The 13,207-nt window shown below is 42.1% G+C and overlaps 1 protein-coding gene across 1 annotated transcript in view; it reads left to right on the plus strand.

Annotated features, from left to right (window-relative positions):
- Positions 1 to 12,833, plus strand: part of bcan (brevican) — a gene marked incomplete at both ends in the record, with an annotated part of 45,714 nt that extends 32,881 nt beyond the window's left edge. Inside the window, 6 exons of the mRNA XM_083632684.1 lie at positions 443 to 547; positions 789 to 947; positions 6,957 to 7,039; positions 7,548 to 7,692; positions 9,402 to 9,584; positions 12,706 to 12,833. Of these exons, the coding sequence (XP_083488810.1) occupies positions 443 to 547; positions 789 to 947; positions 6,957 to 7,039; positions 7,548 to 7,692; positions 9,402 to 9,584; positions 12,706 to 12,833 (803 nt within the window). The remainder of the gene's footprint in view (positions 1 to 442; positions 548 to 788; positions 948 to 6,956; positions 7,040 to 7,547; positions 7,693 to 9,401; positions 9,585 to 12,705) is intronic.
- Positions 12,834 to 13,207: the final 374 nt, after the last annotated feature.

Raw genomic sequence — 13,207 nt, forward strand, 5'->3', positions numbered from 1 at the left:
GGTTTTTAATGAAGCAATAACGTGTTTTTGGATAGGCAATGTTTTCAAATTACCACAATATGACTTAGAACCAAAATTAGGCTTCATAGTGTGCCGCCACTTTAAAATTGCATGGAGTTGTTTAAGCTATTGAAACTGGAGCATAAACAATACTGCAGCTTCTGGAGGAATGGGTCCCATGTCTGATGTAACAGCTCCCTCTGGTGGTCACTCTATCCAGCTCACCAAATGAAGACTTACATTGCAAAATTATATATTCACCATTTGAATTTTTTTTAATATTATTTGAGTTGTTTACCCCCCTTCTTTTGCTTAAAAATAGTACCATTTAAGAATATCAGCTGGATTTTTAAAATATTGAGCAATGAATATAAAATGCACAGTAGGTTGTCTTTTCAGAAGATATATCATTTGTTGTAACACCATATTCACAATGCCTTAGATTCCTGCCTGGAGAACCCTTGTTTGAATGGAGGGACTTGTGTGGACGGTGGAACGACACGGTGCCTTTGCCTGGCTGGTTATGGAGGAGACTTGTGCCAAACAGGTGCACTACAGTATTTACTTTACACTGTGCTATGATATTGTAATTTCCTATTTTAAATAATTTAATTATAACAACCTATTAGGTCTACTTTAATTTACTTGTGCTTTAATTTACATGACACACCATAGAAGTGAATGGATTAAAAACACAATGCCCTTGATGTATTCTAATTTCTGTTTGTTTGTATGTACTGTATTTCTGCTGTTTGACTGCCTCTCCTCTGATACCCTGTCCCGTTCAGACCTGGAGGTGTGTGAGCCCGGCTGGGACAAGTTTGAAGGCTTCTGTTACCGTCACTTCACAAAGCGGCAGGGCTGGGAGGTGGCTGAGCAGCACTGCCGCATGTGTGGAGCACATCTGGTCTCTCTCATGACCCCAGAGGAGCAGGACTACATCAACGGTACTACTGGCTGAAGAATAGAATAGACATCCATCCATTCATGACCATGCCATTCATGATCGTCATGGGCATGGCCACCCACAGCACCTATGGGGCCTTTTCACAGCAACCATGTTTAGGTGGTAAAGCAGGATGTAAAGCAGGTGTAACAATAACATTAATGAGTCAAGTCAAGTCAAGTCAAATTTTATTTATATAGCACCTTTCATACACAAAGGCAATTCAAGGTGCTTTACAAAAAAATAATCGAAAAAACAAGCAGCAAAGCAATGCACATATAAAAAACACATAAAAAACACAGCCGACAGTTTTAGTTAAAATATATACTCAAATTAACAAACATGAAACATTATTTCTGTTTTAAATAAGTTACAAGGCACTCTTCAGTATTATTATTACATGTACAGTCCATTTGTTGGAAATGTACAGGAAAAATCTTTTTAAAATTACAGGCCGAGAGAGGCAGTAGTTTAGTAGCAGTTAAAAGCAAGAGTAAACATAAAGGTCTTTAGCTTGGATTTAAAAATAGGCAGAGTAGGGGCAGATCTAATGTGTTCAGGGAGTTTGTTCCAGTTATGAGAGGCATAGTGGGAGAACGCGGCTTCACCATGTTTAGATTTGGTCCTTGGGACAATTAGTAGACCAGTGCCTGAAGATCTCAGGGATCTGGATGGTTCATAGTGTAGAAGCATTTCAGAGATGTAGTGTGGGCCTGACCCGTTGAGAGATTTGTAAACTATTAGCAGAATTTTAAAGTCTATTCTAAGATTTACTGGCAGCCAATGCAGGGATTTGAGAACTGGTGTAATGTGTTCAGCTTTCTTGGTTCTTGTTAGAACTCTAGCAGCCGCATTCTGAATGAGCTGAAGTTGTTTAACAGCTTTTTTGGGAAGACCATTGAAAAGACTGTTGCAGTAGTCTAGCCTGCTAGAAATGAAAGCATGAATTAGTTTTTCAAGATCTTGTTTGGACATATAGCCTCTAATCCTTGCTATATTTTTTAGATGATAGAAGGCAGATTTTCTTATAAGCTTGATGTGGGAGTTGAAATTTAGATCAGAGTCAATAATAATGCCAAGATTTTTTACCTGGTCCTTTGGCTTCAGAGATAGGGATTCGAGGTGAGCAGTAACTTTGAGCCTATCTTCTTTTTTGCCGAAGACAATTATCTCTGTTTTGTCTTTATTAAGTTGGAGAAAATTCTGGCACATCCAATCATTAATTTGCGCAAGGCACTGACACAGTGACTCTATGGGGGCATAGTCATCCGATGAGAGGGCTATGTAGAGTTGGGTGTCATCTGCATAGCTATGATAAGCTATTTTGTTTTTTTGCATAATTAGGCCCAGAGAGAGCATATAAAGGTTAAACAGGACAGGACCTAAAATTGATCCTTGGGGTACCCCACATGTCATTTTGGTTTGGTCAGATGTGTAGTTGCCAATGGAGACAAAGTAGTTCCTGTCTTGCAGATAAGATCTGAACCACTCTAGGACCGTGCCGGAAAGCCCGACCCAGTTTTCCAGTCTGTCCAATAGAATTTCGTGGTCAACCGTATCAAAGGCAGCGCTGAGGTCTAGTAACACTAAGATTGAGATTTTACCTGAATCAGTGTTCATTCGGATGTCATTTATAACTCTGATAAGCGCAGTTTCGGTGCTATGATGGGGTCGGAAGCCTGATTGGAAAGGATCTAGGAGGTCATTGGAGGATAGAAAGGTATTGAGTTGTTGGTAGACAGTTTTTTCGAGTATTTTGCTAATAAAGGGAAGATTTGATATTGGTCTGTAATTGCTGATTATAGAGGGGTCGAGGCTACGCTTCTTTAGCAAGGGCTTAACAACTGCAGTTTTTAGAGATTTTGGGAAAATGCCTGTAAGAAGAGAGGTATTAATTATCTTCAGTATGTCGGTCGCCAGGCAACTGTAGACATTTTTTAGAAAGCTTGTTGGCAGGGTGTCTAGGCAACACGATGAGGATTTAAGGCCTCGTATCGTTTCTTCTAGTTTCTTGTGGTCAATGACATTGAACTGAGTCATGTTAATTAAGCACCTATTCTGTGGGTGCGGCGGAGCCACATTTGTTCTTGATGTGGAAATAGTTAGTCTGATATTTATAATTTTATCCCTAAAGAAGGTCGCAAATTCATTGCATTTGACATTGGATAGAAGATCAGGGGCAATTTGTGGGGGGGGGTTTGTCAGCCTGTCAACAGTGGCAAAAAGAGTGCGAGCGTCATTGGTGTTTTTGCTGATAATGTCGGAGAAGAAGAATTTTCTGGAATTTTTTAGTTCCTGGTTGTAGGAGTGAAGACTATTTTTATAGATGTCATAATCGATGTGAAGTTTAGTTTTCCGCCATTTGCGCTCGGCTTTCCTACAATCTCTTTTTTTGTTATTTACAGAGGGAGCGTTTCTCCATGGTGCTTTTTTCTTACCGGAGATTAGTTTAGATCTAATGGGGGCTACAGCATCAATAGCCTTTAGGGTTTTAGAATTGAAGTTATCTAGGAGATCATTGACAGAGGCTGAGGAGAGGGAAGGGGCCAGCGAGAAAGCCTCCATGAACCGTGTGCTAGTACTCTCGTTGATGTAACGCTTTTTGATGGTTTTTGACCGAGTAAGAGCGATAGGGGTGATCTTGAGTTCAAGAAAAATACAGAGATGGTCGGACAGAGCAACATCACTAGCTGAAAGAAACGATGACTCAAAGCCCTTGGTGATAAATAAATCTAGGGTATGGCCTCGATTGTGAGTGGGCCCAGAGACATGTTGTAACAGGTCAAAAGTGTCAAGGAGGTTATTCAATTCTTTGGCATTATTATCATTGGGGTTGTCAATATGAATATTAAAATCTCCTGCAATAGTTAAACAGTCATGTTCTATGGAGATTATAGAAAGGAGTTCTGAAAATTCATCAAAAAAACTACTAGAGTACTTAGGTGGTCTGTATATAATCAGTAGTAAAATAGAGGGAGAGCACTTCAGAACAGCGGCCAGATATTCAAATGATGAAAAGTCGCCAAACGATACCTGCTTGCATTGAAAAGCATCAGAGAAAATAATAGCTACTCCTCCCCCTTTCTTACCGACTCTGGGGGCGTCAATGTAGTTAAAGTTAGGTGGGGCTGACTCATTAAGAACATATTCCCTGTTGTTTAGATCAAGCCAGGTCTCTGTGAGGAACATGAGGTCCAGTTTATGCCTCGTAATCAGATCGTTTATTAGAAGCGACTTGCTTACAAGTGACCTAATATTTAGCAGTGCAGCCTTGATAGCTGCACTGCTAGGTTGAATTTGTAAATGCTTTTCAGAGGGCCCTGGCACTGGAACATCTAAATGGAATGGAACCATCAGTAAGGGTATTGGTTACCCCTGCTTTAGCACCGGCTCAAAAAGGTTGCTGTGAAATTAGTCTATTCAAGTTCTGCTTGGTAACAGTTTATTTGGATAGTCTGCCTACAGAGAGTATACAGAGTATTTATAACATTTCAACAGCTTATTAGGCTAGTTGACATTAGTTGATTTTCAACAATTCAACAGTTTGGCTTTGTCTGAGATGTTGTTTTAACAGCTTATTAGTTGAGATTCAACAGCAGATTCTGTTTGATTCCCATTCCACACACATGCACCTAGTCCTAGTAGTGTAATATGCAGGAATGTTCATGAATTATCATCACATACTGTACTCTATAATCTGTTAAACATCTGTTGAAGAGTTGAATTGTTGAACGTCAACTGTTCAAAAGTTACAAATACTCTGAGTCTATAGACTCTCTGTAGGCGGACTATCAAAATAAAGTGTTACCCCGGCCCCACTTATGCTTAGGACTCTTCATTACATCTCTAACCACCAGACCACCCAAACAGCCCTCTAATTCAAACCATTCTCAAACCTCAGAACTGAATTGGTTTGTTTTGAGTTGTGTGGTCCAGAACAGACACAACAACTCACCTCTCACTGAGTCAGTTCATGGTTGTGATGCTGGTGTGTTGGCATTGTGTCTGGCAACAAGGTGATTAGATCATTATCTCACATTCCTCTGGTGGTGCATGCCTGACTCTGCGGGTGGGTGCCATGGAGACTCATACTGTATGTTAAGTCAAGTCAAGTCAAGTTTATTTGTATAGCACATTTCATACACAGAGGCAATTCAAAGTGCTTCACATAAAATGGTTGACAGGAAAATAAAAGAAAAGAGTAAAATGGACATTTAAAAGCATCACAACAAAACTTTAAAAAAAGAGTATAAAAAGTGCATTAAGCAACTTCATTAAGCACATAGAATGGTTGACAGGAAAATAAACGAAAAGAAGAAATAAAATGGACATGTTAAAAGGTAAATGGACTGTATTGATAGTGCTTTTATCCAAAATGCTTCACAACATGTCTACATTCACCCATTCACACACCGATGGCAGCAAGCTGCCACGCAATGTGCTGGAGCAGCCATTGGGAGCAGTTTGGGGTTCGGTAGTCTCAACGCCAGACACATGAGAGTCCTTACTAGATACGGATACGCTAACTACGTCACTGCATGCTGCAGATCTGTCTGGGTCTGGGTCACTTCCAGCTTCAAAACGAAATCCTGGCACCAGTCAACTAACGACTTTAGCGATCAGGCACGCCCACCTAACCTGACTCTGCTGACTTTTGAAAATGAACCACTCCAAGATGCAATATTAATAGTTTTTCATGAGGTACTCAGTATTTAATACTGTGCTAGGTTCTAAACAAGAAATAATGTTTACAGTTGTTTTCCTTTCCTGATGCACTATAAATGTTTACAATGCTGTGGTGTAGCTAAGAGAGGTCAGAATTGACCAAATTATGTTTCAAATGGCTGACATGTGTTGTAGAATAGTTAGATTCATTTCAAATATGTTTACTTTTGGGGCTTTAACACAGCTTTTGTTGCACAGAAATTAAGCACTTTTAAATGAAAATTAAGCTACTTTTGCAATGTAGTGAAATACAAGTTTTGCAAATTGTGGTGGCGCGTTGTGTCAAGTGTACATATAATGGGATTAATAGCTCGGGGAACGGTCCGGCCCCCGGCCCCTTAGGTTTCTGACAATGTGGCCCCCTGAACAATTTAGTTGAATAGCCCTGGCTTAGGCTTTACTGGCATCTGAAAGATGGGTCCAGTAAGGTTCCCAAGTCATGGAGTCCCAGTATCAGCCCCACGTACTGAACTCTGGATATTTTGCTCGACGGAGGTTGCCTGATTCCAGTAGAAACTGGCCTGCAGCAGTGCCCATTTGACATGCTGAATCAGTGCATCTTGGGTGGGAGGCAAGTTCTCGAGGGACTTGGTAGCATTTGAGAAAAGATGATGTCTGGCTTCATCTACTTGGTTTTTGGTACTTGGTCTACTTGACAATCTAGCTTCCTAGACGACTGCAGTTCCATGATTTCTGTCTGACTTAGATTTCAGATAAGGGATTCAAATATCATGTGTATTAAATTAGAGAATTCATGAATACAGCGCGGTTCTCGCTCAACCAACCTAAAGCGTACAGGGCTCATCCGGGATTTGAAGCCTGGACCTCTCGCACCCGAAGCGAGAATCATACACCTAGACCAACAAGCCAATTGATTGCTCTGAAAAGGTTACCATATTTCTGGCAACAAGTATATTAGGCTATCATGAGGAACTGTATTATTAGAATAAAATCAACAAGTATATTAGGCTATCATGAGGAACTGTATTATTAGAATAAAATCAACAAGTATATTAGGCTATCATGAGGAACTGTATTATTAGAATAAAATCAACAAGTATATTAGGCTATCATCAGGAACTGTATTATTAGAATAAAATCTTGCAGTATTTAGTTCATCCTTCCAATTAAATGTGGTCTTGAAAATGACTTGGATCAGTCTGGTCTAGTACTTTTGGTCTTGATTTGACTTGGATTTGAACCCATTTCATCTTATACTTATCTTATCTTTACTACAGTTATTTTTCTCCCTTCTTTTATCCTCCTAACGTCTCCTCACCTCTAGACAAATACAGAGAGTACCAGTGGATTGGACTGAATGACAGAACCATTGAGGGAGACTTCCGCTGGTCGGACGGGAACCCTCTGGTGAGTGTTACTCAGTCAAATTGTTGCATTAAGCGACCAGTGCATCTTGCATTTTGCTTTTATATTCTTTCTGGTTACCCCCTTCACCCAGGTCTGACTCAGACCTGGGTGAAATAATATTTGCAAATAATCCTGGATGTTGGTTTTAACTTACTGGCAGTACCAAAAGTGTGTGGTTTACAATTCAGCATGTTCAGTTCAAGTAAGTATAATACATTGACTATTATCATTGTCTAAGCTTCCTAGTGCACATTGACTCTCCCACCTTCCACTCTAATCAGGTTAAAACAGATGTCCATTTGCAATTGACATAAAACAGAAATCCAAAATATATATTACAACTGGAAGAGTCCTGAGAAATAATGTTTACATGTGAGTGCGTCTCTGTGTAAGTGCCCAGACTCAATCTCAACAACCTCTACCACCCCCCCCCCCTGCTGTACTCTACTCTACTCTACTCTCATCTATTGTACTCTCTCTCCCTTTGCTCGCTGCCTCTCTCTGCCAGCTGTTTGAGAACTGGTACAGAGGCCAGCCTGACAGTTACTTCCTGTCTGGTGAGGACTGTGCAGTGATGGTGTGGCATGACGGCGGCCGCTGGAGTGACGTGCCATGTAACTACCACCTGTCCTACACCTGCAAGAAGGGCACCTGTGAGTACACCTCTGTTCTCTGCTCTGGTTCCTTCTCCAGTCTTTCAATGGAACTAACTACAGTACTTAGTAGATGAGTGCTGTGGTTCGCTTTATTGGGCGGCATTAGTTCAGGAGGTCGAGCTGTCGCCTGGGAATCGGAAGGTTCCCGGTTCGAGGCTGGCTCCTCCCGGTAGCGTGTTGAAGTGTCCTTGAGCAAGACACTGAGCCCATAACTGCTCCCGACGAACAGACGCCGTCACTGTGAGTGTGAATGTGAGGTATTCATGTAAAAGTGCTTTGGGTAGTAGTCAATAGACCAGGGGCACTCAATTAAAATTCAAAGAGGTCCAGTTAGAGAAAATTTCCTCAAACAAAGGTCCGGAACATTGTAACGTAGCTTGCGCTATGATTCAGTGCCATTGAACTCAATGATTGAAGTAGCCTAATGGTACGTCTGTATGTAGTGAACAACTGACTGTTAAATCAAAATAAACATCAACAATGCTTATTTACAGTTTTCATATTTAACTGGATTAATTATACATACCGGTAACTAGCCTACTATAATAAATAAATGTTCTTTTCTCAATTCAAGTAAAATAATGCATTTAAAAATAACATACAACAGAGTGCTTTGGAAAAATGTGCATCTTAAAATGAAGTACTTTAATTTAAGATAAATAAGTTTCCCCTTTTCTTCACTCCATTTCACATTTAACACTCTCAGCCGACAAACAACCTTTTCTCTTGAGAGAAGTGAGCTCCCTGTCTGTCTGTCTGTCTGTCTGTCTGTCGATCAATGCAATTGCAATGCAAACCTCGCATGCTGTTGCATTGGGCAGTGAGTGTGCCCTGGTGTGTGTATGTGTGTTTGCTCATGTGTGGCGCTTCCATAGACAGGTCAGGATCGCACCACACTTCACACGAGACATACTGGTTTTGATCTGCCCTTAAGAACAATGAATGGACATGTAAGAGTAGTTTCTTTTGAGCACACCATGTGAAATTACTATCTCTCGCCTCGCCTCCGTCCGTGTGTCACACTCTCGCAGCACCACTGAGAACGAAGCAACAGAGAGAAACGATTTGCTTATTTGATTGGCCGAGTAGCATCACGTGTGATGATTTACAGCGCATGCATTGGTCTGTGAGCTTCATGGCAGATAAACCAGTAGTACCGTAAAGACTATAAAAGCATGTGCCGGTTAAAATAGAAACGGTCCGTGAAAATGTAAGTTATCAATGATTTGTAGGTTATAGGGCTCGGTCCGGATAGGACAGCGTCTCGGTCCGGATGCGGACCGGAGTCCGGACTTTGAGGATCGCCGCAATAGACTATAAAATGCGCTCTTTAAATACAGTCGATTTACCATTTTGACCAATTAGCTATCTAACTCAAAACAAAACAATGCTGGAAAAGTGTTCAGAGTCATTAAAGGAATAGTTCACCCAAAAATTACAATTCTGTCATCATCTCCCCCTCATGCCAGTTGAAACACAGGTGAAGTTTGTCCATATAACACACAGGGAGCTTGCCAGCACAACTCGAGAGAAAACCAGTCATCATTGACTTCAGTACAGTACTAGTGAAGTCAATGGTGACTGGTTTTGGGTTAACTGTTCCTTTCATTGGCTGCTAAAATGAGCGTTGCTCTCAACCATTTTAGTTCCCGATTGTGATGTTTTCATCTCAGCATGATCTTTTTCTTCTCTTCTTCTTTGCCTAGCCTCCTGTGGTGAGCCGCCCGAGATTCCAAACACAAAGCTCTTCGGTAAGAGGCGGCTGCGTTATGAGACCAACGCCCAGGTGCGCTACTACTGCCAAGAGGGCTTCCTGCAGAGACTCAACCCTGTTGTCAGGTGCCTACCCAGCGGCCAGTGGGAGGAGCCTATGATTACCTGCACACCAAGTAAAGACCCACAACTACCACTGGTTGACACAGATACTCATATGCATCAGGGCACCCAGGGCCCTATCGTCGTACAGGAGCTATCGTTTGCGCACCAGTTTGCACACCTCTTATGCCATCTTCCCTGCATCTTATGGTATCGTCTACCTCCACCATCCAGTTTTGCGCTGAGATCTATCTCTCTCCCACTCTGTCTCTCGTGCTCCCTCTCTTTCCCTCTCCCTCTCTATCTGTCTCTGTCTCTCGCTCTCTCCCTCTCTATCTGCCTCGGTCTCGCGCTCTATCTCACGCAAATGCGGGACATCGTCTCAATTTGCGGGACGCGTGAAAAGTGATGAAAATGCAGTGCAGTCCCGCACAAAGCGGGACATCTGGTCACCATAATGATACTTAACACTCTTTTGGAGTTGTGGTTCGATTGTTGAGGAAAAAAGGTGGTCACGGCTGGAGTTAAGGAGCCGGCATCTTCACTGCTAGTAGCGTGGTCAATGCTATGTTTTCTCTTCAGATGGTTGGCCAGGTTCATAGTGTTTCCCGAGTATTTTAACTCGCATTCGCATTTTTTGCATACGGCATGGTCTTGTCAGTTTTCCCCTCTTTCTTCCAAAATCATTGTATGAGGACATGAAAGAGGGCGTGCGCTTGGGAAGGAACGCTCGGTGATGCACAGATGTCGCAGACATAGCGTGGATTCCAAAATAAAAGCATGATGAATCATGTTTATTTATTTTATGGCGGGTCATTGCGATTAATATCGACGTTTTTACTGTGGATCGATGCAGTTGGATCATTGATCAGTGAATCGATGCATCGATGCAGAAACGTCTAATTACAGTAAGTGCATGCTTTGGGACATATACACCATCGGGATATCCACTGTGTAACTGCACGGCAGCCCTTTGATGTGTTTCAAATGGAATATCGTTCCATCAGCACCAATTTTGGTTATCACCATTTTTTTTATTAGTTTCTGATGGTTTATCTATATTGAATTCGAACTTGTTCATCCTCCAATTGTCTGACTCTCTCTCTCTCCCCTCTCGTTCTCTCCCCTCTCTCTCTCCCCCGCTCCCACTCTCCCCATCTCTCTTTTCTCTCTCGTTTTTGGGCATAAACACGCCTATATGGAGGTTCGCGGCGAGTTAATGCAGAGCGCAGCGGGGCAACACGGCCACTAATAGCGTGGCGCTGTTCAGGCGCAAAATGGGCGGTAACGCAAAATTACCGCCGTTGTGACGATAGAGCCCCCATATAGGTCTATCAGTCTAATGACGAATACGACTCTGGGACAGACGGACGATATTTTGCAGTTTCAAGTGTAGAGCGGACAAAGGTATAGCTCGATCAACTCCAACTCCATTGTCGCGTGACTGTAAACAATGAGCGCAGCGCACGGAAGCGGAAGTCTTGGCATGGACATCCGCTCTACACTGGAAACCCCAAAATATCAGCCTCTGTCCCAGAGTCTTATTAATCATCAGACTGATAGACTCTGGGTGCCCAAATTGCATATGCAATAATACAGCAGAAATCACATATCTGTAATGTTAAATGTACAGCTGATATGCTTTGAAATGATAAGCCTTACGTGTGTTCATGGCTTTTTAAAAGTGATGCCTTTATTACAGAATATTCACAATAGGTCATGCAACATAAAAAAACTAAAGTGTGTGCATTATGATCATTTCCCCAATCATCCTGTTAGTCAGTCACTGTTTAATGTTATTATGTAAAAACCCAAAATAATTCACATGCTTGGGGTTAATAATGTGGTTAAGATTAGGGTTAGGGACTGAAAAAAGTGCAGTACAGGTTGTGCTCGGGTTAGTAGTGGCTTTCAGTAATGCGCAAGGTAATTCCCGGTCAAACCACACATTTTTATAAAACCTTATGGTTAGACATTATTTTTAGGCAATGACAACAATTTGGTTAGGGATAGGGTTTGGGTCTGGTCGTGGTTAAAGCAGGACTAAACCCCCCAGATTTCCTGCAAAACGGCTCTCCACTCGATCCGAAAACCCCGCAGGCAAGATGGCCGCCCACACTCCCCTCCTTACCTGGCAGAATTCCTCCCCCATAAACTAACATATCTTGGCCAATAAGTATGTAACATACAAAATAAAACAACCCGTAATATCTTAATTTTATGTAGAATGCCCAAGTGTAACTGTTTAGTTAAACTTGCATTCCAGGAATATTGTGCTCTAAAGATGACGTTAGTGGCTCGAGACTGTTTTGTCCTGAAACCCACATGCTTTGCGGTGGTGGTTTTAACATAACCTATGTGGGATTCGAGGCGTAACCTATGTGGGTTTTAGCATAACCTATGTGGGATTCGAGGTGTAACCTATGCGGGGTTTGGCGTAACCTATGTGGTATTCGAAATAACGCATCCGAGATATAAAACGTTATGAATATAGCCACGTTATAAACAACAAACTAGCGCTGGTGATCCGTATGGAAACAGTGTTACTCGAAATGTTTAAAAGTTATATCAATTTGGTCATTCAGTGGCATTTTACTGCCATGTAACATAACTAACTAGTGGCTAACATTAGCCACAGTAGACATTACCCATGGATGCACGTGAACTACAATAATAATCAATGGGGGGAAAAAAAAAATTCACATGAGTGGGGCGCGTGCTAAACCCACCGTGACGTCACGATGTACCAAATATCCCATTCATTTGAGGGCACAAAAAAAAGCAGTGTTCAACCCATAGAGGGAACTTATGCTGCTGAAAATGATACAAATGGTACAATGGTAACAGTTTGGTCTCAAATGTGGAAATTTTGACCAGAATTCTTCACACACCACCCCCAAAGTCATATATATTGGTTAAAAGCTGAAAAAAAGTGTTTTGGGGTTTATTCCCGCTTTAAATAAGAAAACCCTAACCCTAATCTTAACCACATCTTTTTTACTTGCCGCACGTTTACAGGAAGAAGCAGTTGCGGTGACCAATCAAATGAGTTCGGGGGGTGTGGTCATCCCAGGCCATACTAGGAAAAATGATGGTCCGGGAACGATACCAACACGGCGATATCAGCACGTTTGATATAGCATGGCATATTTACTATGTTCCATGTGATCATTCATTTTGCTATTTCCCCCTTAGCTTTAGGTCATTCGATGGATGAAGAGTTGGTGACATCACCTCCCTCCCAGCATGAAGATATCATGGAAGTCGACACAGCCACAGAGAAATCCACTCCACAGTTCTGGGACATTAAGTGGAATGTGTAACATCCCCCCCCCTCCCATAGTATCCCACCTCTACTTCCCCCACTTGTCCTGTGTCTCAAAGACTGTCCAGCCCCTTTCCCTGCATTCAGATGGATCTAGGCAAGAGTGATCTTCTCAAGTCCTGGGTTCCACAGTCCATGGAATCTGAATTGTGTTTTCTAAGCGTGGAGAAGTGACGGAAACTGATGACAACGGCTAGAAGATTTTGGAAATGTCATGGCAACTTGATCATATTCACTTGGCCAGTTGAAAAAGTAAAATGAGTGCGTCCTGGTGGCTCATGGTACAACGGGGGCTCGGTCCTTCGCGCGGCCGGTTCGAATCCGATCCGAGGCCCATTGGCACATAATCATCCCCTCTCTCTCCCCACCTTT

Source organism: Poromitra crassiceps (genome assembly GCF_964638095.1).
Source record: "Poromitra crassiceps genome assembly, chromosome: 1".
Taxonomy (NCBI): Eukaryota; Metazoa; Chordata; class Actinopteri; order Beryciformes; family Melamphaidae; genus Poromitra; species Poromitra crassiceps.